This window comes from Lacerta agilis, chromosome 6 (assembly GCF_009819535.1).
Source record: "Lacerta agilis isolate rLacAgi1 chromosome 6, rLacAgi1.pri, whole genome shotgun sequence".
In the NCBI taxonomy this organism is placed as follows: domain Eukaryota; kingdom Metazoa; phylum Chordata; class Lepidosauria; order Squamata; family Lacertidae; genus Lacerta; species Lacerta agilis.
In genome coordinates, this window is record NC_046317.1 from 3,327,777 (window position 1) to 3,355,743 (window position 27,967).

Consider the following 27,967-nt stretch of genomic DNA (forward strand, 5'->3'; position numbering starts at 1 on the left):
CACGACCCTCTTGCTGTCCCCTTTGGCCTCTCCTGTACTTCTGGCGGCTCCCTGCACGATTTAGACCCTTGGACCTTCCATTACACCAAACCACCCAGAGAATATCCCCAGTACAGGAGCTCCCCACTTCAGAGGTTTGCTCTCCAACCTGTGGAGTGTGACACTCATGACGCCAGCAGAGTGGTGGTGGAGCTTCCTACACTTGTCTCACCTCTCCTTGCTCACATGTTGCTTCTGCATGCAAGTAGAATGCCTGAAGGGGGCTACTGCCAAACTCTGAAAGGGTTCATAATATAGACAGGTGCTGGTAAGTGTTTGAAATCAAATGCAGAAGATGCTTCTGCTATGAAATCATAGAATCATAGAGTTGGAAGAGACCACAAGGGCCATCCAGTCCACCCCCCTGCCAAGCAGGAAACACCATCAAAGCATTCCTGACAGATGGCTGTCAAGCCTCTGCTTAAAGACCTCCAAAGAAGGAGACTCCACCACACTCCTTGTTAGCAAATTCCACTGCCGGACAGCTCTCACTGTCAGGAAGTTCTTCCTAATGTTTAGGTGGAATCTTCTTTCTTGTAGTTTGAATCCATTGCTCCGTGTCCACTTCTCTGTAGCAGCAGAAAACAACCTTTCTCCCTCCTCTATATGACATCCTTTTATATATTTGAACATGGCTATCATATCACCCCTTAACCTTCTCTTCTCCAGGCTAAACATACCCAGCTCCCTAAGCCGTTCCTCATAAGGCATCGTTTCCAGGCCTTTGACCATTTTGGTTGCCCTCTTCTGGACACCTTCCAGCTTGTCAGTATCCTTCAAATAAAGTGAAGGAGCAACCTTTGGTGGTAAATTTTGATGACTATTAAATGATTGACTGGTGGATTGACTGAGTTAGAGACAGACAGAACTGATCACTGGAAAGGTCCCCTGGTCAAGCTCGAGGAGGTGCTTTGACAAGACTACCATTAATTTCATATGGCCAGACTGTGTTCCGTGTTAATTGGGGGAGAGCAGGGAGTGCCACCTGGACTTGATGCCCTTGTGCATCAAAATGCTTTGAGTTGGTTTGCCTTGAAGAATTGGCTCCTAGAGTGTTTTTTTACACATGGGCAAACTAGACCATAAACTAGACATGAGTCAACAGTGTGATGCAGCAGCTAAAATGCCAATGCAATTCTGGGCTGCATCAATAGGAGTGTAGCATCTAGATCAAGGGAAGTATTAGTACCATTGTATTCCACTCTGGTCAGACCTCTCCTGGAGTACTGTGTCCAGTTCTGGGCACCACAGTTCAAGAAGGATACTGACAAGCTGGAAGGTGTCCAGAGGAGGGCAACCAAAATGGTCAAAAGCCTGGAAATTATGCCTTATGAGGAACGGCTTAGGGAGCTGGGTATGTTTAGCCTGGAGAATAAAAGTTTAAGGGGTGATATGATAGCCATGTTCAAATATATAAAAGGATGTCATATAGAGGAGGGAGAAAGGTTGTTTTCTGCTGCTCCAGAGAAGTGGACACGGAGCAATGGATTCAAACTACAAGAAAGAAGATTCCACCTAAACATTAGGAAGAACTTCCTGACAGTAAGAGCTGTTGGACAGTGGAATTTGCTGCCAAGGAGTGTGGTGGAGTCTCCTTCTTTGGAGGTCTTTAAGCAGAGGCTTGACAGCCATCTGTCAGGAATGTTTTGATGGTGTTTCCTGCTTGGCAGGGGGTTGGACTGGATGGCCCTTGTGGTCTCTTCCAACTCTATGATTCTATGATAGAAATCTTGTCAGGATCACTGCTGTGACTAAAAGTCCTTACTCCTTTCACAGATATTGATGGTCCAACTGACCTGGTAACCAACCAAGTAACAGAAGACACAGCTACCATTTCTTGGAATGGGGCCCAGGCTCCAATAGATAGATATGTGGTGAGCTACACCTCTGCTGATGGTGACACCAAAGAGATCTCTGTGGGGAAGGACAAGAAAACCACTACCCTGGTGGGTTTGCATCCAGGCATGGAGTATACCATCTATATCTGGGCCGTGAAGGGAACCCAACAGAGCAGGAAGGCAAGCACAACAGCTGAAACAGGTAACCCAGAGATGTGTGCTGTTCCTTTCTGCCTGTATTTTGTTTCTTATTTTCATACAGTATGTAGCCCTTGTTAAATGTTATAAAATTTTAGGATCAGTTCATGGGGGAGGATGAGTACTTACGTTGTAAGTCGTTGATGGAAGGAGTTGAGAGAGTTTTCACACTGTGAAGACAAGCTTCTGAACTTAGGTCTAGAAGTGTGCCAAGTGGAGATTCATTGCCAAGCTCAGGCCAACAGTAGGAACTACTGCCAGACCAGTGGGGAATTTCTTGGCTACCCTGGGCCAGAAAGGGTCATATATGATACTACCTGATCCCTGTGAATGCTTCCAGTTCAGCTGTGCTAACTGATCTGAGCTAGAAGGAGAGCGTTCCTGCCTTTTCCTTGACGGACAAGCATTCTGTTAAGTGATTTAGTTGCATTGTCAACGGCTAATTCCACCTCCCCAGATTCTGCGCCCCTCCCTCACATTAGTTAATTCAAATTCTTACGCATCAAGATGCAAGTATGCATGACATTTAACTTCTGAGTAAAAAACCTACTTGCCAGTCTAGCCATGGCAAAGTGAAGTCCCACAGATCAATATGACAAATGACTTACCGTTGCAAAACAAAAGCCCAAGAAGGTTATAACTGATATAGAAAGAAAGAATAATAATAATAATACCCCCATTCTGGTTCGCAGAGATAGACGGCCCTACAAACCTGAAAACAGACCAGGCAACAGAGAACACAGCCACTATCTCTTGGAATAAGGCGTTGGCTCCTATAGACCGATACATACTTAGCTACACCTCTGCTGATGGAGACACCAGAGAGATCACCGTTGGGAAGGATAAGACCAGCACCACCTTGACTGGACTGAAGCCAGGCATGGAGTATGTCATCTACATCTGGGCTGTGAAGGGGAGCCAGCAGAGCAGGAGGACAATCACAAAGACACTGACAGGTAACTTAAGTGGGGAGCAGTGGAGAGGAGTGATGGGATTGTTGGTTTTTAATGATGTGGTTAAAGCACTAAAAGGAGAATTCCCTGGATACCTAGATCCAGGTTTGGGGCAAGTACTCTTTGGTGAGAGAGGCTTGGCAGAGATTTAAAGTAGCGAAACATGCAGCAAAGTAAAGTATGGAAATGTTGGTGTTAGACCTTTAATATCTCCCCTTCCAAAGTTCCCCACTTCCCTTAGCAAAGAGACCACACATTTGGGCAAGTTAAAAAATAGTTTACTTACAAACTCTTCAAAGGTCAGATTCATGCGCTTTTCCATACAGCAGCAAGAAAAGATGGGCAGTAGAACTGAGTTTCAAAAATGGTAAGAGTTTCTAAATTATCTGTATAGAAACACAAATATGGCTTGCTAAAGCCATCCAACTTAAACATCCTTACTGGTCAGGTTTACATGGTGGAGGGTGAGAGAACAAAGAGTTTGGTAACCCTTATTCCCAAGGGGAGGGGATGTGATCTAGCTAAGCCTGGCAGGGCAGCTTTCTCTATGGTCTTAACCCCTCCATGCATTAACTAGAGTTAAGCATTAACAAGGCTGTCGAATCTCTATTGGCTCCAGAGCTTCTTTGGGTGATGGTGACAATAACACTTATTTCAGTAATCTGTTCCTCAGCCCTATAAGACAAGGCCCAGGAGAGTATTATCCTCTTAATTAAATAATAATAATAATGCAGGGCTGTTTCTAAAAGAGGTTTTGAAATTACAGCTGGTCTAGAATGTAGTGGTCAGTTTGTTAAGTGGACTTGCCACTCTGGGCATTGTGCAGCTGTGTTCGGATATCTGCACTGGTTTCTGTGTTGGTTTCAGGGCCCAAATCATTTTTAAAGCTATAAAACAGAATCATAGATTATTATTTTTTTAAAGCAACAATGATACAAGCGAGATTAAACCGCATTTTTAACACCATGTATGCTTTGACCCTTAGCATTGCTAAGGCTTAGCAGTTACGCAGCACTGAAAAAATCTCTGCTCTCAATGATGCTTCTGGCTCTGTGCTACATCACCCCATAGGGAAATATGGGTATCTGTTCTGTGGACTTCTCCCAACACTATCATGGAATACTAAGGGAGCTTCCTTCATTATACAAATAGCAGCATTATGGACGTAGTGAGATACTACAAAATTTGCAGAAGCAGCACTGCACAATACTAATGGCAAACCTACTGACATACCTTGTCCTAGGAAGGTGAATTTGGGGCCCTGCAGCTCCCTCTGTTGTCCACATGTGAAGAAGCTTGCTCTGGACATTTTTTCAGGCTGTTTCTCTGCCAAGTTTCCCTCTCCTGCAGCCAATATTGCCTGCTCAGAGTCTTCATATTACAGCATAATTTGTTTTTTTAAACGGCCAAATTCATGCATACCTAGCTGGGCTCTCTTATTAGACAACACTAGCTTTGCTGGGATGTGTGCGTGTGCGTGTGCACGACTGGGAACTTGACTTCTCTTAGGGACAGTAAGGTAAAGATAAAAGGGTAAAGGACTGCTGGAGGGTTAAGTCCAATCAAAGGCAACTACGGGGTCCTGTACTGATCTCACATTTCAGACCAAGGGAGCTGGCGTTTGTCCACAGACAGCCTTTTGGGTCATGTGGCCATCAGGACGAAACCGCTTCTTAAGCTGGAATGCGAAATGCTGAGGGTGGTGTTTCAAAACAGCTTTGCGAAATGTTTGCTCAAATGAACATTAATGGATGTTGCAGTAAAATTCATCCCTCTCCTTTTGAGGTACAAGTGGTTGCACAATGCAGTGGCAGTGTTTGCTAGGGTGATTCATGTGAAAATAGGTTGGGGGGGGGAGGACATCTCTTATACCAGATTTGGCTAATGTGTGACCTGGCCAGGTGATCCCTGGCCATTTTGGCCATGCTGGTTGGGACTGATGGGAGTTGGAGTCCAACCCATCTGCAGGGCACCATGTTGGCTAGACCCACAGTCAGCTTACAAACAAGCTTAATCATGTATACTCAGATCTGAACCCCATTGAGTTCAGTATGATTTACCTCCAGGTAAGTGTTTACAGCCAGGGTGGCGCTGTGGGTTAAACCACTGAGCCTAGGGCTTGCCGATCAGAAGGTCGGCGGTTCAAATCCCCATGATGGGGTGAGCTCCTGGTGTTCGGTCCCAGCTCCTGCCCATCTAGCAATTCGAAAGCATGTCAAAGTGCAAGTAGATAAATAGGTACCACTTCAGTGGGAAGGTAAACAGCGTTTCTGTGCGCTGCTCTGGTTCACCAGAAGCGGCTTAGTCATGCTGGCCACATGACCCGGAAGCTGTCTGCGGACAAACACCGGCTCCCTCAGCCTGTAAAGTGAGATGAGCGCTGCAACCCCAGAGTCATCCATGACTGGACCTAATGGTCAGGGGTCCCTTTACCTTTTTAAGTGTTTATGGGAGAATGAACTGAATGTATTCTAAAACAAAATAAAATAAAAAATTCCTTCCAGTAGCACCTTAGAGACCAACTAAGTTTGTTCTTGGTATGAGCTTTCATGTGCATGCACACTTCTTCAGATGCACACGAAAGCTCATACCAAGAACAAACTTAGTTGGTCTCTAAGGTGCTACTAGAAGGAATTTTTTATTTTATTTTGTTTTGACAATGGCAGACCAACATGGCTACCTACCTGTAACTGAATGTATTCTCACACTGCTCCTGACTGGTGTGTTCATTTATCCCACATCACCTCTGGTAAACAGGTTTTGTGGATTCTTATACTGTTTCAAAAAACTGCAAAACTTGTTTGACCAAATGCAACTGTGGGATGAAAGATATGTGTGAACCCATATGGGAATCAAATTCTCTATCAAACTACTCTTAAAAACTAAGAGGAGCTTTATTATGTTCATGAAAATAAGTTTTCTTTTAGTGGGATTGAATTTGGTTGGTGATGTTTACAGATACTCTGACATGTGTGTCGACCCTCTGTAATTTTTTTGTAGCTGTATGGCTATGGAGATCTGATAGTTGTGACAACTATATGTTGTATGTTTGCCTTGAAATAGCACACTCTGCTCTTATGGCTGCAGTTCAATAGTCAACTAAACAGGGGGTTGGCAAAGCATTCATTTATGTGTCCTGGCATTTTTAAATTTTATTTTATAGTAGCCTATGGGCTGAGCTTGCTCAGCTACCAGCCAGAAACATGGGTTGGTCTGGCATGTGTGTTGCTGTTTGCCTGCCAGTTTGCCAGCCATGATGAGAGTTCCAGACATGTGGAAGGGCAGCCAGGGAACACAGAACCACAGGCGGCTTTGTGCACAGAGCTAACTTCATAATATTGGAGCTTCAGCACAAGAGAAGAGGCTGCCTGTCCTCATGCGAGGCCTTGCGGCTTCTTCGACTGCCGCAAATCTTTTCTGAAACTGATTTATGTAAGCAAGTTCTTAGATAACGAGTCTGACAAAAATAAAACCCACCCATTCTTTCTGACAGAAATCCGAAGTACGAATTGCTGTATTTTTTTCCGTGTATAAGACGCCCCCATGTATAAGACGACCTCTAATTTTTGGGACTCAAAATTACGAAAATGCACTATGCACTATCCGTGTATAAGACGACCCCTTATTTTAAACTTCAAAAATTTAGGAAAAAATATAGTCTTATACACGGAAAATACGGTATATTACCTGTTTTTTAAAATATCTTGTGAGATTTTTTTTCCTACTTAAGCCAGGTTGAAACACATTTGTCCCCCTGTTATACTGATTTAGGGGCCAAAGTAGTTACTTATTATATGAATTCAGTACCCTGCTGTTCAGTTAAAACTTTCAGAGCAGCTTGAGAGCAGTAAAGTAAATAAAATCAGCAAATCTCTCTCTCTCTCTATATATAAATGTTCCCATTGCATGCGCGCGTGACACCACCTTGCTCCGTAACCGCTGCAGCAAACAGCATCAATTTTTTTAAAAAAATAATATTTATTAAGATTTTCCAATTAAAACCAAATCACAATACATGCTTAAATTTCCAACCTCCCCTTTCTCTCACCAAGGGGAGCAAACAAAACAAACCCCCCTCCCACTGGGGCAGCCAACAATTCTTTCCCAATTTAACCACTTACTTTGCACATATCATCTTTACAGACTTCCCCCGGTTCCCTCCCCATTGATTTCCAAATTAACCCTAATTCACAGTTATTGCCAATTAATCCCCTTATTACTTTTTTTCTTCTAACATTTTTCTTTTTAAACTCTTTTGCCACAAACAGCATCAATTTTTTTTATAATCTCTCTTTATTATTTAAAAATACACATAAAAATACAAATACACATAAAGACAAACACAAACACAACAAAGTAAACATAAACATAAACAAACTGCTATTCTTCTCTTTTCTTATTTACAAACAAATTCTTGTACCTCCAATTATCCTCATTGCATTTTTAAGCTATTATACCTATATCGCGTACAGTTATATATTTCATTTACAAATCATAATTTTCCATCCTTTAGTCTCTATTTGTTTACCTTAAAGGTTCAGTCTGCATCTGCCATTAGGATTCCACTTATACCATTATTCCTTAAGTAATCTTTGAATATCCTCCATTCTTTCCATACTTCCTGGGACATTTGATTCCTAACTTTACTTGTTGTTTTTGCTAAATACAGATATTCTAACATTAAATTTTGCCAGTCCGTTATAGTTGGTGCTACTGGAACAAACAGCATCAAATTAGGACAAAGTGTAACATGACCATCGAGGAAGGATCTGGCATAATAAAAATTAAAAAAACCCCACACCTGTCATGCCTAAAATATAGAATAAAGGCAAAAAAAAATGTTCAAAAAGACTTTGAACAACAACCAATAGAAAGGCTCATCGCAGGGCAGCGTCACAGACTGTGCGCCGACCAAAAAACCTCCTTCACCTCAGTCAGCCATTTTCAGACAGCAGGGAAACCCCCCATTAATCTCCCTAGCCCCAGCCTCTGCCAAGGGCCTTACCGCCAAAAAAAAAACAGTTAAGAGGAAGGCCCAAACTCTTCTTAGTAGTTTCAGCTCCAGGCAGGAAAAGGTTTTTAGGCCCGGGCCATACCATTCCTTATGGCGGGGGGGATGTAGGATGAGAAAGCTCAGCAACTATGCTTCGCTCCCTATCCTGTCTCCACACACAATCCTTTCTGCACTGCTTTATCGCTTTGCAAACGAAACTCCAGTTATCAGAAGAGGAAAAAGCGCCACACACAAATGTATAAGGACCCTACCAGTTCCCCACCACCCCTCCTTGGATCGTTATGGTCCCTTCTGACCCCAGGCTCAATGCCGGAGCGGACTGTACCATGTATCAGGTTTCCAGAGGGGGGGGGAAGAGATAGTAAATCTAGGGCAAGGGTTTAATTCTATTAAAGGGGCATTTAAGAGAGAGACCAGGGTTCGAATGTCGCTACTAAGCTTGCCGAGTGACCCTGGGCCAGCCTGAGCTACAACACAGGGTTGTTGTGGCTGGGACAAACCAGAAGTTGAACAGGGGAACTTCTTCAATTTCACTAAATCAATACAATCATTAAAAAAACCATAAAATGGTGTTGTAATTTGCATCTTCCTGGAAATAAGATGTATGCTATCCCAAAGACAGAGCAGGCATGAAGCAGAGGTGGAGAAACTGCTATTGTCTTTTGCCAATGTTGTAAGAAATTACGGTGTGTGTGTGTGTGTGTGTGTGTGTATATATATATATATATATATATATATATATAAAATAATAATAAATGTTCATAAGTGTTCCAAGCAAACAAGGCCACGTGTTTGAAGCAGCACAGGAAGACAGGATTGACACCATTTTGACTCTCAAAACTGACCAAATGTTTACCAAATGGTAAGGAAGGAAGGAAGGAAGGAAGGAGGGGTTGTCCCAGGAATTAAAGAAGATTTCTCTAAGGAATGGCCAGGCTACTGAGAAAAGGCAATCAGATAACGCCTTTTTGTGTGATGTGGGTGTGATGTATCTGGGGGGGGGGGGGGCTTGGGGCTGCAGCTCTTCTGTGACGTATGTGTGAGGTTTCTGGGGGTGGGGCAGACTCCAATGGGGGGATTTTTTTGAAATGTCTTTTTAAGGACAGGCAGCCCTTTGTTTGGGGTTCTTCTTCCCTGCTCACCTGTGTGTGAGGAAGGGACCCTGTTGCAACAGAACAATAAAGATCAAGCTTACTAGCTGCTTTGCTTCTAATTATTCTCTGTTTTTCACTCCTACCGATGGAGAACCTGCAAAGGACTTTTCAAGGGCTCTTGTGTACCCCATAAGGGAATAAGGGCAGATTTTGTCTTACAACACCAAGCAGGATGGGGGGGAGGGGGTGCGTGGGACTGATGCTGCTTTAGACAGTGCTACTATTTTGCGAAATATTTTAATTTCTAACCGCTCAGGGAATTGTGGAAGACAAAATTGTTCTTCCAGTAGTTTGTTCAATTCCTCTTAGAAATATGGGGAGGTGGTATCTCTTTCTTTCTACACAAGTTATTGTAATGAATAAACCATATGACAGGTTAAAACTCCTTCACCCACTTTGTCGTTTGCCTAGAAATTGACCCTCCCAGGAATGTCCGTGTGTCAGATGTAACACAGTCCAGTGGACTGGTCACTTGGACACCACCTGATGCTCAGATCACTGGCTATCTTATCACCTATCGGGAACCAGATGGCACTATCAAGGTAAGTCTGTAAATTGCTATGTGAGCAAATGTAAGATGAGCTAAGCCAACAGTTCAAAAACGCACAAGCTTTTCACCCATGAACCCAGATTTGATACAGAGAGAAAACCACATCCAATCCTACCTGCATAAAACAGGCACTTTCCAAACCTGTTTGCTACATGTGCTTTGCATTTAATGTTTTTAAGTTATATGAAAAGTTGGTAAATTAGGTCCAGTCGTGTCCGACTCTGGGGTTGCGGCGCTCATCTCGCATTACTGGCCGAGGGAGCTGGCGTACAGCTTCCAGGTCATGTGGCCGAGCAGTGCACGGAAACGCCGTTTACCTTCCCACTGGAGCGGTCCCTATTTATCTACTTGCACTTTGACGTGTTTTCGAACTGCTAGGTGGGCAGGAGCAGGGGCTGAACAACGGGAGCTCACCCCGTCGCGGGGATTTGAACCGCCAACCTTCTGATCAGCAAGCCCTAGGCTCTGTGGTTTAACCCACAGCACCACCTGCATCCCGTTATGAAAAGTTGGTAGGAGGTGACATAACTGTAAAGCAACACTGAATCATCATGAAGATTTGGCATGAAGCCAATATATAGTCAGGGGGGCCCTTTTGCCTCATTTTAGTTTTGAAAATGTCCAGCCCACACGCAAGATGGTTTATGATATGCAATTATAATAAGGCATTAAAACCACGTAAAAGCAAATTATAGAAATAGCAAATATAAAAGCAATCTTAAAATGCAGCCTAGAGATAAAACAGTATTTTTAACAGCCTTTTAAAAAGCAGAAAAAGAACAGTTGATTTCAGAGATTAAAAGTGAAGCATTTAATTTGACTTGCTCCATCCTTGTGTTTTGGGAATGTAAATACAGCCTATTCCCTTCAAGTACTGGATCTTATTCTATGAACTATGAACCTCAACTATTATTCACCGAGTACTGTGTGCATCTGACTTGCTCCTCCAGAAAGGGCAGTCTGTGTCTCTTTGGATCCTGTGGGACCCCAATTCCAATCAGCCCCAGCCAGCATGCCTGATGGTCAGGGACGATGGAAGCTGCAATCCAGCAACACCTGGAGGGCCACACGTTCCCCTACCCTCCTCTAGAGAAACTGCATTTTTCACTTCCCCATGGATCACAACCGTCCTTTGGTAGCCAATCATCTCTCTCCCTGCCTCTTACAGGGATTGGATGGGGAAGGTCAAGAAGGGCTGGAGCCAAGTTGTCAGTGAAATGTAATTTTTGCCTCTCTTTTCTTTTTTGTGTCAGGAAGTGCGGTTAGGTCCTAATGAGGAAAGGTTTGTGCTAGAAGGCCTTACTCGAGGAACGAAATACACCATACATATCATGGCCTTTAAGGGAGACCGCTGGAGTCGAAAAACAGCCACCACCTTTTCTACAGGTAGGCTTTAGGAACTGCTGTAAAATTTCCTCAACCTGTTGTTCAAGATGGTGCTTGCCCTCAAAACGGGTCACGTGGCACTGCCAGCTGAATCTGTTTGTTCTTGGTATGAGCTTTCGTGAAGAAGTGTGCATGCACACAACAGCTCATAACAAGAACAAACTTAGTTGGTCTCTAAGGTGCTACTGGAAGGAATTTTTTTAAAAAATTATTTTGTTTTGACTACGGCAGACCAACACGGCTACCTACCTGTAGCTGAATCTGTGTTGATCTTCTGAGGATTTTTTGTATTATGAAGGCTTGGAAAGAGGCCGGGAGTTCAAGGAGTAGGTCAGTCTGGTCTCAGGGTTTGGATCTGAAATTTCAGGATTTTAGCCGCCTTCTCAGGGTCTCCAGGGGAAGAAGTAATTTGCACCACACGGAACCTTAGTAGGAAAATATGTGGCTGAAAACCATAATCACAAATCATACACATTCATTTTTATAACCAAGTATTTGATGATGTCATCAGGAGCAGAATGGAACGCAAATTGAGCTCAGATTAAACTTAATATAGTTTTGTTTGCCAAACCCAATACTGAATTGAGCTGAGGTAATGTGCCCATCATCATCTAACATGTATTTTTGCTTTGAAAGGTTGAACTCCTGTTTCTGGTGATCTGAGAAGTATTATGGGTGTATTTAAACGAATCCTGAGATCAATATCTTAATAGCCTATTCTGAAGACATTCTAAATTTGATGATTTTGCACCTCAGATTTGAATAGTAATAGTGGAATAAGTTTTAACAGGTCAAGAACTGGCAGCACTTTCAGACCTTCAGAATTTCAAAGTACCACATACTTGTTGTCCAGTTTTTAATTTTCCATAATGCAGATGCGACTGCTGATCCCCTTAACTGGAAAATAAACTCAGTTATGAGATTGATCATCAAGACCAGTTAGGAAGAGCTCATCTGTGGTGAGCAAGAAGGACTTTCGTTTTAGCTTATACCCGAGACATTTTGTGGCAAAACGCATTCAAGGATGCTAACCATCTGTGAAGCCTCAACAGGGAATGAGATGGAAGAATCTTATCATCAGCTCAGAGAAGCATAAAGAGCTTTCTATCCCTGACCATAACCAGAAAGTAGGGACCCTGTTTTCATTCAGATTATCATTAAATAAGTTTAAAAGTATCTGAAGAAGTGTGCATGCACACGAAAGCTCATACCAAGAACAAACTTAGTTGGTCTCTAAGGTGCTACTGGAAGGAATTTTTTATTTTATTTTGTTTTAAGTTTAAAAGGTGAGGCTCCGGTATAAAACCTTGTTTGATGCTACTAGATTTTGGAATACAGTGGAAGAAGAGTTCACTGTGATGAAATCTTGCATTCAGACTTGTGTTTGAATATAACATCCTTACACAAAATGCCGAGAGGTTTCGGCATTTGATAATTTGTTGAACAACCAATGTGTGCTGATGGAGCCATAGACAACCTTAAAGTTGACAACAGCTACAAACTAATCCATTTTTAAAAAATGTTGGCATACTTAAGAATTAAGTGGGCAAGCACAAAACAGTTGTCTAATAACAAGTAGACAGCTTTAAAGCTGGATTGTTCAGCCATTACCTTATGCTACACTGACACACTGCATCAACTCAGAAAGATATATGGACAAAGTCATCAGGGTCACAGACCTACTGTTTATTTGAAAGGAACAATTGGATTCTCCATCCTTCATTTGCTCCCTGAGAAGCATATAATCTGAAAAACTGACAGTGGGGAAAACTGCAAGAGAGAAGGAAAGACAAGGGTTTGGAGAGATGGCTGTAAGCAAACACAGCTAGACATAAATACTGTGCAATCCTATGCATGTCTAGGTAAAGGTAAAGGGGACCCCTGACCATTAGGTCCAGTCGTGTCCGACTCTGGGGTTGCGGCGCTCATCTCGCGTTACTGGCCGAGGGAGCCGGCGTACAGTTTCCGGGTCATGTGGACAGCATGACAAAGCCGCTTATGGCGAACCAGAGCAGCGCACGGAAATGCCATTTACCTTCCCGCTGGAGCGGTATCTATTTATCTACTTGCACTTTCGATGTGCTTTCGAACTGCTAGGTGGGCAGGAGCTGGGACTGAGCAACGGGAGCTCACCTCGTTGCGGGGATTCGAACTGCCAACCTTCTGATAAGCAAGCCCTAAGCTCTGTGGTTTAACCCACAGCGCCACCCGCGTCCCATATGCATGTCTACTCAGAAGTAAATTATATTGCATTCCATGGGACTTGCTCCCAGGTAAGTGCTGGAAGTGACAGAGTGCTGATCAATTTGCACTGTAGGCTGATGTAACTGCATTAGAAAGAGCAGACAGAGAGAGGAACCTCCAGACTTCCTAGGCTGTCCTCCTTTTGTTGACCTTCCTTCAGACTGATAATCTTAGGGTAGGTGGTTTCCCTTCCTACTCACCTTCCTTCTCATTCATGCCTCCCTGATGACAGCAGACATACTTCTTGCATCTCCATTGTAGGTAGATAGAACTAGAGATATTTCCTGTTGAGCATGCATTTCCAGTAACAAATATTAGCTTTCTTATTTTCCTAAACTCAGTGTGTCTCTTTTTTCTTCTCCTTCCAGCCAAACAAATACTGCATTGTGGTCAGATACTGTTTTGGGGTGAATTTCGGCTTTAAATATCATTTAAATTTAAAATTTCAATCATTCAGAAAAAAGAAGATGGTAATTTTGCTTGTTTGCTCCCTATATTATTTTTGATTCTGTCTATATCTGGTGCGATAACTCCATTCATGTCCCCTAATAATATAATTAGGGGCCAAACTGCGGGAGGCAGTGAAAGATAGGCGTGCCTGGCGTGCTCTGGTCCATGGGGTCATGAAGAGTCGGACACGACTGAACAACAAAAAAATAATATAATCTTTTCTCTCACGTAATTGATTAATTTCCTATCTAGTGATTGATAGAATTCACTCTTTTTTCCATTTGGAGCATATGTACCGATTAAACTCAGTTTGTCGCAGGGATTCTATATCCAGTTCAGTTTCTGCTGGGTGTTCCACATAAATGCTAACAGCAAGCATGTACAGACCACACTGGCAGCCTTAGTCTTTGGTTTATGCAACTGCATTCGATCATGTTCACGCCTCCTTTCAGGTCTTCTTGCCTTCTGCCATTCGTGGTCTGTGTAGGATAGGGGATAGATTTATTTGGCCTAATCTTGCTCTTTCCGACACAAACTGAAATGCAGCTATCAACTGAAATTTGCAGTTCTCCAAATTTTGCAAAGCAGCTATCAAAACAAAAAAAACCATATATAAAAAAACAGGGAGAGTGCACAAAAATGCACACATTAGTGAAAAGAAGGTGTAAAATGCATTTGATTAAGCTGTGTGCAAAAATGTGTATTAGGAGGAAGGCACAGAAAATGCATGTGAACTTGCATACAAATCCCCCCTCCCCAACATTTTAGCAAACTGATGCAGAGAGGGAGCAAACTGAACTCAAGAATGGAAAACTGGAAAATCTAGAGAAACGGTTGCCTTGGCCTCCTTTATATTGCTGTGCAGTACAAATATTCTTTGTTTTTTCACCTTTCTTTTCGAACTTGCTCACTTGGCTTTCCCCCTCCTTCGCCCCTGCAGTCAGTTTGCACTATCCCTTCCCTGCGGACTGCAGCCAGACCCAGGAAAATGGACTCTCTGCCAGCGGCATGTACACCATCTACCTGAACGGTGACGTCAACAGACCCCTGCAGGTGTACTGTGACATGGCCACTGATGGAGGCGGATGGATAGTGAGTTCTGCTCTTAAACAGCTCTGTTTTCAATCCTTTCACAAAGCACTCGTGCAACAGGTGTGGCCCTTTCCACCAAGGGGAATGACGCAGCATACTATCACTTGGTGGCCATATTGCAACCAACCACACCAAAAGCATATTTGCCTCTGCAAGACCTGCACCAAAATTCAGACAGTATTGTGGGGGATGAGGTGAGCAGCAGCACACAGGTCAAAGCACAAACCCCACAGGTTAGGTGTGCCCCCCTGGAAAGTTAGCAGTGGTAGTCAGAAATGCAACAGTACAAGGTAGGGTCTTCATATGCTTCAGAAAGCCTACCTTGAAGTTTCCTTGAGTGGATTTCCTGCATGGAGTTCCTGTTCTTGCTTGTGGGCTGGTTCTGCCCCTTGGTTTCCTTTCCCTGCATTATCATTTAACCAGGAGAATTTCTAAATTGGGAACTGGTTTCTCCACGCTGTTTACTTCGTCTCTCTCCCCTCCCTGCCTTTACAGCTTAACTGATACACACGAGTTCATGCACACAATGGTTAAAACACTGCACAAAAAAGGAATATTGGTGAGATAAGGAGTTCCTTTTCCTCCTGTGATTTAATCAGTAACTGCATGTGCTTGAGCTCACTGATAACCTGTTGAAGTGGGGGGGGGAGAGGAGAACCCAAAGCTGCATAGAACTGCACAGGTGCCATGGGAAGGAGGGAAGGAAGGAAGGAAGGAAGGAAGGAAGGGAGAAAGAAAGAAAGAAAGAAAGAAAGAAAGAAAGAGAAAGAACGAACAGTGGATCACAAAGGCATTGGTGTTACTCCCCAAACAAAATAGAGATATTCAGATAGGGAAAATTCTAAAATTCATGGTCAAATTAAGTTGGTCTCATCAGGTTAGATAGCCAGTGTGGTGTAGTGGTTAAGAGCGGTAGACTTGTAATCTGGTGAACCGGGTTCGCGTCCCCGCTCCTCCGCATGCAGCTGCTGGGTGACCTTGGGCTAGTCACACTTCTCTGAAGTCTCTCAGCCCCACTCACCTCACAGAGTGTTTGTTGTGGGGGAGGAAGGGAAAGGAGAATGTTAGCCGCTTTGAGACTCCTTCGGGTAGTGATAAAGCGGGATATCAAATCCAAACTCTTCTTCTTATTATTATTGTGCCTATGGTTTGAGCCTTCTCATCTTCAGTTTCCATCTATCATCCTATCATTGGTGTTCTGTGTTCAGGGGACCAGACCTATCACTTGGCTTTTGTTTGCTTTTGCAGGTGTTTCAGAGACGGAACACAGGGCAGCTGGATTTCTTTAAGCGCTGGAGGAATTACGTTGAAGGCTTTGGAGACCCTACTGGGGAATTTTGGCTTGGTACTGTATCTGCATTCTGTATGTGACCAGGGAAGGGTGCCACAGGTTTTGTAAAAAGTGCCGCCGCTCGTGCGCATATAGTTATCTGGTCTTTCTGGCCAGCACTGTGGATAGGCGAGCTCAGTGGCCTAGGGTGGGCAGGGCGAGAGGGGCTGTGGCCCCGGGTGCAAGATTTGTAGGGGCTCAACTGCCAGTGTTGCCAACTAGTTGCACTGAAGAAGATGCACAAGGGAGGGAGTGGGAAGGAAAGGAACTACAAAAAGGAGGGGTGAGTCTCTTTCTCAATGCTTTCTTTCTTTCTTTCTTTCTTTCTTTCTTTCTTTCTTTCTTTGCTTGCAATTGCCGGATGGTGCTGCTGCTGACACCCCCAAAAGTCCTTCTCCCCTGGGAGCTTGTGGGTGGGTGGGCGCGCTGCCATTGCTCGCTCAGTTCGCCAAGGCAGTGCCAAGCAGCAGAAGCCCGTCTGCGCTGGGGGGCTCTTTGAGCCGCTCCCTTCGCATACAAATCAGTTGCCAGGAGCTGAGCGGGTAGAGGAGGGGTGGCACTCTCCCTCAGTGGCAAGGAAGGGCAAAAGGAGGGAGAGGAGAGATTGGAGAGGAGCGAGGGCTCCAAGCAGGGAAAAGCAAACCCCTCCTTAGTCTCACCCGCGTGTGACTGGGGGGCGGTCTTCAAAGTTTTCTCTCCCCCCTTGGCCAGCCCTGTCTCCTACCAAAGGAGAGCACACACTTCTGGTGAGTCCCCTGCAAGAGCTGCGGCTGAGCTGCCATTGCCACCTCTACCTGTGTCCCCACTGCCTCCAAGCTACCCTGCCTCACCACTCAAGTCCAGCTGGCTATCAGACTGCCCTGGCCAGCCGGCTTGCGCTTGGCTCAGGTTGGCGGAGCGGGTGCAGGGAGCAGCCCCCAGGCAGCAGGAGAGGTGAAGGCAGACTGCCTCTGAAGAACTCTTGGTATGCATTTATGTTGCAGAAACAATGGGTGGAGTTCAGCCTTCCGACCGGAGGGGGCTCATCTTCCAGCGTCCAGGGGCGTAGCAGGGGGGGGGGCGGGGGCGGCCCGGCCCATGTTCCATAATGGAGGGGGTGACAAATTATCAAGGAACAATTTTTTTTGGAAAAAATTTTTTTGGGATTTTTTTTGAAAATGCCTGCTCCGAAGGTCTTATCTTACTATACCAAGAATTATATAGCTATATATGAAATTTCATGCATATCGGTTAATATCTGTAACTGGTTAATATCTTGACCCTCCTCCACCAAAATAGCTGTTTACTTGGCTGTTTTCCTATGCTGTGAAGGCTGAAATTTCAGTTCAGAGAACACTTTACTATTCCCAACCCTAACCCTGTGGATAGCCATCTAATTAGACTTTAATTTGATTTTGAGATGTTTTTAGGAGGTAATTTAATTATTGTTTGATTTTATACCAATGTTATGTATCTGGTGTTAGCCACCCTGAGCCCGACTTTGGCCGGGGAGGGTGGGATATAAATAAAAGTTGTTTTTTAAAAAAATTATTACTTGTTATTATTCCTTTGTAAAAAAAAATATGAAATAACTTAAAAAACCATTTTTTGGGGAGGGGGAATCAATGGGGGGTTGACAAGAATTTTTCCGCACCGGGTACCACCTGACCTTCCCATGCCTGGGGGGGGGGTGACAAAAATTTTTTTGCACCCGGGTACCAATTTACCTTGCTACGCCCCTGCCAGTGTCATAACTTTTATATGGCTGTTGTCTTTGTCCATGGAGTTTTCTTGGCAGGGATACTGGGAGTGGCTTGCCGGTTCCTCCTCCAGGTCGATCACGTTGGGTCAAAACTCTCCACTATGACCTGTCCATAGCTTCCCTGAGTTATTCAAGCCCCTTCACCACGACAAGGCAGTGATCCAGGAAGGGGACTGACATTTATAGACCTAGCTTTGTCACGAAAACTTCCTGGCCTTGTCGCCTGGGAATATTTCTTACTGGCCACGGACAATTGGAACTGTGGTTGTCTGCAAACTTACTCTGGAATGTTTCTTTCAGGCCTTGAAAAACTGCATCAGCTCACCAGTAGCGCCCCTGTTCCCTGTGAACTGAGGGTGGATTTACGAACGCACAATGAGTCTGCCTACGCTGTCTATGACCTCTTCCAGGTGGGCTCCAGCAGGGATCGATATAAGCTCTCCGTGGGGAAGTACAGAGGCACGGCTGGTAAGGAAAACGTTGTTTGGCTTGCAGTATCACGTCTTGACACTGGACACAGAAGCAGTGAGACACCTTTCACTGGGTGGAGCTAACTAACTTGTCAGGTGTTAAAATGGACAGAATCTAAATAATAATAATAATAATAATAATAATAATAATAATAATATTTATTATTTGTACCTCGCCCATCTGGCTGGATTTCCCCAGCCACTCTGGGCGGCTTCCAACAGAAATCAAATACGAAAATATCAAACATTAAAAACTTCCCTAAAAAGGGCTGCCTTCAGGTATTTTCTGAATGTCAGGTAGTTGTTTATTCCCTTGACTTCTGACGGGAGGGCGTTCCACAGGGCGGGTGCCACTACCGAGAAGGCCCTCTGCCTGGTTCCCTGTAGCTTTGCTTCTCGCAGTGAGGGAACCGACAGAAGGCCTTCAGCGCTGGATCTCAGTGTCCGGGCTGAATGATGGGGGTGGAGACGCTCCTTCAGGTATACAGGACCGAGGCCGTTTAGGGCTTTAAAGGTCAGCACCAACACTTTGAATTGTGCTCGGAAACGTACTGGGAGCCAATGCAGATCTCTCAGGACCGGTGTTATGTGGTCCCAGCGGCCGCTCTGAGTCACCAGTCTAGCTGCTGCGTTCTGGATTAATTGCAGTTTCCGGGTCACCTTCAAAGGTAGCCCCACATAGAGCACATTGCAGTAGTCCAAGTGGGAGATAACTAGAGCATGCACCACTCTGGCGAGACAGTCTGCGGGCAGGTAGGGTCTCAGCCTGCGTACCAGATGGAGCTGGTAGACAGCTGCCCTGGATACAGAATTAACCTGCACCTCCATGGACAGCTGGGAGTCCAAAATGACTCCCAGGCTGCGCACCTGGTCCTTCAGGGGCACAGTTACCCCATTCAGGACCAGGGAATCCTCCACACCTGCCCTCCTCCTGTCCCCCAAAAACAGTACTTCTGTCTTGTCAGGATTCAACCTCAATCTGTTAGCCGCCATCCATCCTCCAACCGCCTCCAGGCACTCACACAGGACCTTCACGGCCTTCACTGGTTCTGATTTGAAAGAGAGGTAGAGTTTATGTGCTGACTTGGAGCTCTCCTGCTCTTCTGGGCCACAGCACTCATTGGCCACAGCCAGCACATGGTGCTGTAGTCCAAAACAGCTGGAGGGCGCCAGGTTGGAGAAGGCTGGTTTAACAGTATAGTCTTATAGAAAGCAACACAGCTTTCTTTGCAATTCTTCCCCATGAAATCACTTTATGACCTGTGTACAAAGAGATAGAGGTGTGGTTTTATAGATACTCCCACCTTATATACGTAAGTGGCAGTATGTGTAGCGACAATACTAGCACAGACAACATAAATTTTATGCATAAATTGAGTATGACCTTGGCACTTAAGGAGCCAGTAATATTTTTGCTTTGCCCTTTCTTTTTTTTTTTTTTATAAGATTTTATTATTTTCCAATAGAAAAAGGAGAACAAAATACAAAAACAACACATAACATACACATCAATAAAAACACAATAAACATTAAACCTAATCAACAATAAACATAATCAACATTCAAAACAATAACAACAATAAAAACATAAAAATAAACATATACAAACCTTAACCATTATCTTTCTTTATATATTTCTTGTTTCTAACTTCTCTGTTTGGGGACTTCCCCCATTCCCTCCACTGTCTTCAAAAAACATATACTTCTTCAAGGTAGCTTTATATATTGTTCAATTCACTTTTACCCAAATTTTAATATACTTAGCTTTCTTTTAGTCAAATATCTCAATAGCTATGTATCTTATCTTAACGACCTATCTTAACATATTTTGACACATACATCTTTCACATAACAACAATTCCTCTTACCATTCATATCTAATACATATCTACCAAAGCCGACATTCTATTTAATTCTGCTCAAATATTCAGTTTAACTGATTTAACCAAATAGTCTTTGAATTTTCTCCACTCCTGCGACGCCTTCCCCTCCCTCTGGTCTCGGATTCTGACGGTCAGTTCAGCGAGTTCCATATATTCCATCATCTTCATCTGCCATTCCTCCACCGTTGGTATCTCTTCACCTTTCCATGTTCTTGCCAATAAAATTCTAGCTGCTGTTGTGGCATACATAAAAAACACTCTATCCTGACTGGGTATCTCTTCATTGGTTATGCTCAGGAGAAATGCCTCTGGTTTCTTACAAAAGGTAACTTTCATTACCTTCTTAAGCTCATTATAAATCTTGTCCCAGAAGGCACTTACCACTGGGCACAACCACCACATATGAAAAAAGGTACCTTTCGCATGTTTACATTTCCAACATACATCTGACATTTTGGTATTCATCTTAGCAATCTTAACTGGTGTCAAGTACCATCTATAAACCATTTTCATTATATTTTCTCTTAATCCATGACAAGCAGTAAATTTAATACCTTTTTGCCACAATCTCTCCCAGTCATCCATCATGATATTATGTCCGACATCTTTTGCCCAATCTATCATTGAAGATTTAACCAGTTCATCTTTTGTATGCCACTCTAGCAAAAGATTATACATTTTGGAAAGGTTTTTAAAATTCGATTCTATCAGTTCTGTTTCCAGTTTTGATTTTTCTACTTGAAAACCAATTTTTTTGTCCATTTTAAATGTTTCATAAACCTGGTAATAGTGCAGCCAGTCGGGGACCTGGCTTTTTACTTGATCATAGCTTTTTAGCTTTAAAGAGTCCCCTTCCTGCTGCAGTATGTCCATATATCTTAACCAGTTTGCAGACATGTTCGGTCTCTTATATGCCTTGGCCTCCACTGGGGAGATCCATCTAGGCGTCTTTCTCTCAAACAGGTCTTTGTATCTAGTCCAAACCTGATATAAGGATTTTCTCACAATATGCGACTTAAAAGTTCTGTGGATTTTAGCTTTGTCATACCAAAGGTATGCGTGCCAACCAAACATATTATCGTGTCCCTCCAAGTCCAACACATCAACATTGTCTAGTTTAAACCAATCCTTTAACCAGCAAAAGGCCGCAGCTTCAAAGTAAAGCCTTAAGTCCGGCAGGGCAAAGCCTCCTCTGTCTTTAGAGTCTGTTAAAATCTTAAATTTTATTCTAGGCTTTTTGCCCTGCCATATAAATTTCGATAGGTCCTTTTGCCATTTTTTGAAACAGTCTAATTTATCCAAAATTGGTATGGCTTGGAATAAGAACAGCATCCTTGGTAGGACATTCATTTTAACCACTGCTATTCTTCCCATTAACGACAGTTTGAGTCTTGTCCAAATCTCCATGTCTTTTTTTATCTCCATCCACAGTTTTTCATAATTGTCCCTATACAGGTTCAAGTTCTTACTTGTGAGATTGATACCTAGATATTTTACGGATTTAACAAAATTGAGGCCGGTGGCTTCTTGAATTCTTTGGATCTGTTCTGCACTCATATTTTTACCTAGAACTTTGGTTTTCTGCTTATTTAATTTGAAGCCAGCTACAAGTCCGAATTGTTCAATTAGTTCCAAGGCTCTGGGGACACTGCCTTCTGGTTCTTGCAGGGATAGCATCAAATCATCCGCGAAGGCACGTAATTTGTATTCCTTCTCTCCCACTTTGATTCCTTTTGTCTGTTTATCTTTCCGAATCATATTTAGAAGGACTTCCAGGACCGTGATAAAAAGTAAAGGGGAGATAGGGCACCCTTGTCTTGTTCCTTTCTCTACTTCAATCTCCTCCGATATCACACTGTTTACAATAACTTTAGCTCTTTGTTCTGTATAGATGGCCTTTATGCCATTTAAAAATTTTTCTCCAACTCCCATCTTTTCCAAATTCTTTTTCATGAATGTCCAAGATACTTTGTCAAAAGCTTTCTCTGCATCAACAAACAATAGTGCTGCATCTGTGTTAATGTCTCTCTCCAGTTTTTCTAGAATGTCCACAATAATCCTCGTATTATTACTTATTTGCCTTCCTGGCAAGAAACCTGCTTGGTCTCTGTGTATATAATCTTTCAACACTCTTTTCAACCTTGTAGCCAAAACATTTGCAAAGATTTTATAATCCACATTCAAAAGGGATATTGGACGATAGTTTTTCATTAAAGTCTTATCAGTATCTGGTTTTAAGATCAGTGTGATAAAGGCTTCTTTCCACGTCTCTGGTGCCCTATCTCCTTCTAGTATTCTATTGCAAGTTTCTCTTAACGGCTGTGATAGCCAGTCTTTCAATGTCTTGTAATATTTTGCTGTTAATCCATCCGGTCCTGGAGCCTTCCCCAATTGCATGTTGTTTATTGCATCTTCTATTTCTTGTGTCGTTATTGGGTGGTTGAGAGTTGTTAGTTTTTCCTCTGGGACCTTTTGCAATCCATTCTTCTCCAGGAATCGGTCTATCTCTGCGTCATCTATCTTCTCCTCCTTGTACAGTTGTTTATAGAATCTCTGAAAACACCATCTGATTTCCTCCGGTTTCTCTACATTTTTTCCATTTACTACCAATTTGCTGATGACATTTGCCTTTTGTCTTTTCTTTAATTGCCAAGCTAGTAGTTTTCCGCATTTATTTGCAGATTCAAATGTTCTTTGTTTCATCATTTTCACTTTCCATTCGATATCTTGATTCATAATATTGGCATATTGGGATTGCAAATATTTGATTTCTTTTTGAATTTTAGCACATCTAGGATGTCCTCTTAGTTCTTTTTCCTTTTCTTTGATTAATTTCAACAATCTCTCCATCTCTACACTTTGTTGTTTCTTCTTTTTTGCCTTTTCACTAATGAGGAATCCTCTCATTACCGCCTTACTTGCATCCCAGGCAGTCCTTTTCTCCACATCTGAGTTCCAATTAATTTGAAAATATTCTTTCATCTTTTTCGCCGCTCTTTCTACTAGCTTGGTATCTCTCATCAATGCATCATCCATTCTCCACCTAAAAGAGTCCTTGGAAATCATTTTTAGATTTACCTGTACCGGATTGTGATCTGAAAGCGTTTTAGGACCGATTTCTGCTTTTTGTAATTTTGGAGCCAATTCATTCGAGATCCAGACGTAGTCTATCCTCGACCATGACTGCTGAGATTCACTAAAGTACGTTGCCTCTGTTTCTGTGGGGTTTTTTAATCTCCAAGCATCTAACAGATTCAAATTGTCCACCATTTCAAAAAAAGTCTTTGGGAGTTTCCCATCATTTGTTAATTTTGTTCTTTGAGATCTGTCCATTAATGTGGAAACTGCCCCATTAAAGTCTCCAAGGCAAACTACCTTATAGTCCAAATAATCCAACAGCAAGTCATGGATTTTTTTGTAAAAAATTGACTTTCCATCATTTGGTGCATAGAGTCCCAGAATTAAAAATTTTTCGCCTTGTACGTTAATTTCAATTGCGATATATCTCCCTTCTTCATCTTTAAATAGCTGTCTTGGGCTATATTTCTCCTTTGCATAAATCACTACTCCTCTCTTCTTGACCTTGTCCGATGATATAAATTCTTGGCCTAATTTTTTGTTCTGTAACAATCTTCTGTGACGCCGAACTATGTGGGTTTCCTGTAAACATATTATGTCCAAATTCTTCTTTTCTATGCTATAAAACACTCTGCGTCTCTTTGGTCTCTGGTTCAATCCCCGGACATTCCATGTCATCAACTTGAGCGCCATTTTCCTTTCTCTAATCTTCTCCTCCAGTTGCTTCTCCTTTCTTACCTTCCTCTGGATCCTTGCCTGGACTTGGTAGACTTGGTGGTGGTCCCGGCGGTGGTGGGAGTACCTCTGGGAACCTGTAAAATTGTGCTGGGTCGAGTGGTGTGCCTTTAAATTGTTCCAGGTGCTTGTCCAAAAACTTCTGTTTCTCCGCCAGGGACCTTATTCTTATCTTTTTTCCTTCAAACGTGAATGCCAGGCCTTCTGGGAATTCCCAACTGAAGGGGATTTTCCTTTTTCTAAGCTCAGTTGTCAAGTCGTTGTAAGGAATTCTTTTGTCGAGGAAAAATCTGGGGATGTCCTTATAAAAAATTACTTTATTCTGCTCTACCACCAGGTTATTTCTGTAATGGCAATCCAGAAAGAAATCTCTATCGTGTCGATCGTGACACACAATCAAACAGTCACTGACTGTTTTGTTACTTTTCTTTCCTCTGGAACCTCTTGGACCAAATCTGAAGGCCTTCACTATGCGCGCTGAGACGTTAATTTCTTCTATCTCCCAAAATCCTGAGAATAGCTTCACTATGTAGTCTTTTAAGTCTTCCCCTTCCACTTCTGGAAGATTTCTTAGGCGGATGTTGCCCTCTCTTTGATGTAGTTGCAGAAACGCAAGGGACTCTTCCACAGACCTCTGTCGTGTTCCAATATTCTCTATCTGTTCCAAATCTAAGTTGTCTAGTTTTTCCTCCACCTTTTTTATTTTTTCCTTGACCACTTTAATTTCCTCTGAGTCCTTTTTCAGGGTGGCCACCTCTTGCCCAATCCTATTAATCTCTTCTCTGTTCTTCCTTACGTTCTCCTCAATTTGTCCAATAGATTTTTCTAGGGTCTGCGTAGAATTTTTAATATCAGCTTTTATATCAGCTTGTAATTTTTCTATTGCTGAATTCACTGCTGTATTTCCTGAGGAAACTTGGTCTTGTGTTTGCTTCAATCCATCAGTCACGCTTTTCAATCCTGCTGCAATCTCTGCAACGCTGACAACTAGTTTCTCCATTTGTTCCTGTAGAGTAAGGGAAACAGAGCCTTTTCTTTTTTCAGAGCCAGTTCCTTTAGATCTAAGTTCCATTCCTTGTGGGCTCTGCAGCTGTAATCTCAAGGTCACTCCAGTTTCTGTAGTAACAATCTCAGACATTCACAGCAGAAGGCCAACAGTCCCAAAGATAAACACCAGGTGGCCAGCAGCTCAGTCCTGAGAACAAAGAGGCTGCTGAGCCAGGAGCCCACACCAGTCCTGAAAGTCCAACTTTTAGGCAAAGAGTTTTGATTTTCCAAAATATAAATTCCTTAAAGCCAAGAAGAGTCTATTTTCAGATAGCCCAAGCCAGTCACAGTTCCTAGCTTGCAGTGTTACCACCAAAGTCCACAAAGTAGCTTGTAACTGGTTACAAAAAAGTCCAAATATCTCCACTGGTAAACAGTCACTGAAACACCAACAAAGAAAAAATGGCAACAATGTATTACAGCCCACTACTGACCCGGAATCCTAATCCAGAGGGTGAGGGGCATCTTCTTTTGCCATATCAACTGTTTTTAAGTCTTTAAGCATCCTTTAAATAACTTTTAATCAACTTTTAAAAAGTTCGCAAAACTTTTCCGTTAGTCGCGGCTTTGATCTTTTAGCGCTACCAAGCTCGCGCAAACAGTTCAAAGGGAACAGGCTTCCTTTCACAATTCCTCTGCAAGCAGTGCTCTTAAATCTTGTAAAAATGATCCAATTTTTAACTTACAGAGTTTCTTTGGAAGTCTCTATGCAGGAAGTGCCGGGTGCTCGAGTCTGGCGGGATCGCTGCTTTGATCCTCCGCAGGCAGACGCTTCTTCAGTCCCGTGCCGGCGCTCCGCTCGCCCGATTCTCCCCTTACGAGGGTAAATCGGGAACGGAGACGGCACGTCTGGGACCCACGAAGCTCAGGTCCACGGGACGCTCTTCCCGTGGCTTTAAGGGACCCGTGGCGCAGGCACGGAAGTCCCTAAAGCCTGTCGGAGGACGGAGCCGTCAGACTCCCGTCCGCCATTGACCGGCACCCTCCTCCACCAAAATAGCTGTTTACTTGGCTGTTTTCCTATGCTGTGAAGGCTGAAATTTCAGTTCAGAGAACACTTTACTATTCCCAACCCTAACCCTGTGGATAGCCATCTAATTAGACTTTAATTTGATTTTGAGATGTTTTTAGGAGGTAATTTAATTATTGTTTGATTTTATACCAATGTTATGTATCTGGTGTTAGCCACCCTGAGCCCGACTTTGGCCGGGGAGGGTGGGATATAAATAAAAGTTGTTTTTTAAAAAAATTATTACTTGTTATTATTCCTTTGTAAAAAAAAATATGAAATAACTTAAAAAACCATTTTTTGGGGAGGGGGAATCAATGGGGGGTTGACAAGAATTTTTCCGCACCGGGTACCACCTGACCTTCCCATGCCTGGGGGGGGGGTGACAAAAATTTTTTTGCACCCGGGTACCAATTTACCTTGCTACGCCCCTGCCAGTGTCATAACTTTTATATGGCTGTTGTCTTTGTCCATGGAGTTTTCTTGGCAGGGATACTGGGAGTGGCTTGCCGGTTCCTCCTCCAGGTCGATCACGTTGGGTCAAAACTCTCCACTATGACCTGTCCATAGCTTCCCTGAGTTATTCAAGCCCCTTCACCACGACAAGGCAGTGATCCAGGAAGGGGACTGACATTTATAGACCTAGCTTTGTCACGAAAACTTCCTGGCCTTGTCGCCTGGGAATATTTCTTACTGGCCACGGACAATTGGAACTGTGGTTGTCTGCAAACTTACTCTGGAATGTTTCTTTCAGGCCTTGAAAAACTGCATCAGCTCACCAGTAGCGCCCCTGTTCCCTGTGAACTGAGGGTGGATTTACGAACGCACAATGAGTCTGCCTACGCTGTCTATGACCTCTTCCAGGTGGGCTCCAGCAGGGATCGATATAAGCTCTCCGTGGGGAAGTACAGAGGCACGGCTGGTAAGGAAAACGTTGTTTGGCTTGCAGTATCACGTCTTGACACTGGACACAGAAGCAGTGAGACACCTTTCACTGGGTGGAGCTAACTAACTTGTCAGGTGTTAAAATGGACAGAATCTAAATAATAATAATAATAATAATAATAATAATAATAATAATATTTATTATTTGTACCTCGCCCATCTGGCTGGATTTCCCCAGCCACTCTGGGCGGCTTCCAACAGAAATCAAATACGAAAATATCAAACATTAAAAACTTCCCTAAAAAGGGCTGCCTTCAGGTATTTTCTGAATGTCAGGTAGTTGTTTATTCCCTTGACTTCTGACGGGAGGGCGTTCCACAGGGCGGGTGCCACTACCGAGAAGGCCCTCTGCCTGGTTCCCTGTAGCTTTGCTTCTCGCAGTGAGGGAACCGACAGAAGGCCTTCAGCGCTGGATCTCAGTGTCCGGGCTGAATGATGGGGGTGGAGACGCTCCTTCAGGTATACAGGACCGAGGCCGTTTAGGGCTTTAAAGGTCAGCACCAACACTTTGAATTGTGCTCGGAAACGTACTGGGAGCCAATGCAGATCTCTCAGGACCGGTGTTATGTGGTCCCAGCGGCCGCTCTGAGTCACCAGTCTAGCTGCTGCGTTCTGGATTAATTGCAGTTTCCGGGTCACCTTCAAAGGTAGCCCCACATAGAGCACATTGCAGTAGTCCAAGTGGGAGATAACTAGAGCATGCACCACTCTGGCGAGACAGTCTGCGGGCAGGTAGGGTCTCAGCCTGCGTACCAGATGGAGCTGGTAGACAGCTGCCCTGGATACAGAATTAACCTGCACCTCCATGGAC

The 27,967-nt window shown here is 43.4% G+C and overlaps 1 protein-coding gene across 1 annotated transcript in view; it reads left to right on the forward strand.

The window, feature by feature from the left end:
* TNN (tenascin N) overlaps nt 1-27,967 on the forward strand; it is a 49,460-nt gene that overhangs the window by 15,637 nt on the left and 5,856 nt on the right. The window contains exons 6-12 of the mRNA XM_033151257.1: nt 1,816-2,079; nt 2,768-3,031; nt 9,608-9,738; nt 11,000-11,132; nt 14,767-14,918; nt 16,167-16,263; nt 18,290-18,457. Of these exons, the coding sequence (XP_033007148.1) occupies nt 1,816-2,079; nt 2,768-3,031; nt 9,608-9,738; nt 11,000-11,132; nt 14,767-14,918; nt 16,167-16,263; nt 18,290-18,457 (1,209 nt within the window). The remainder of the gene's footprint in view (nt 1-1,815; nt 2,080-2,767; nt 3,032-9,607; nt 9,739-10,999; nt 11,133-14,766; nt 14,919-16,166; nt 16,264-18,289; nt 18,458-27,967) is intronic.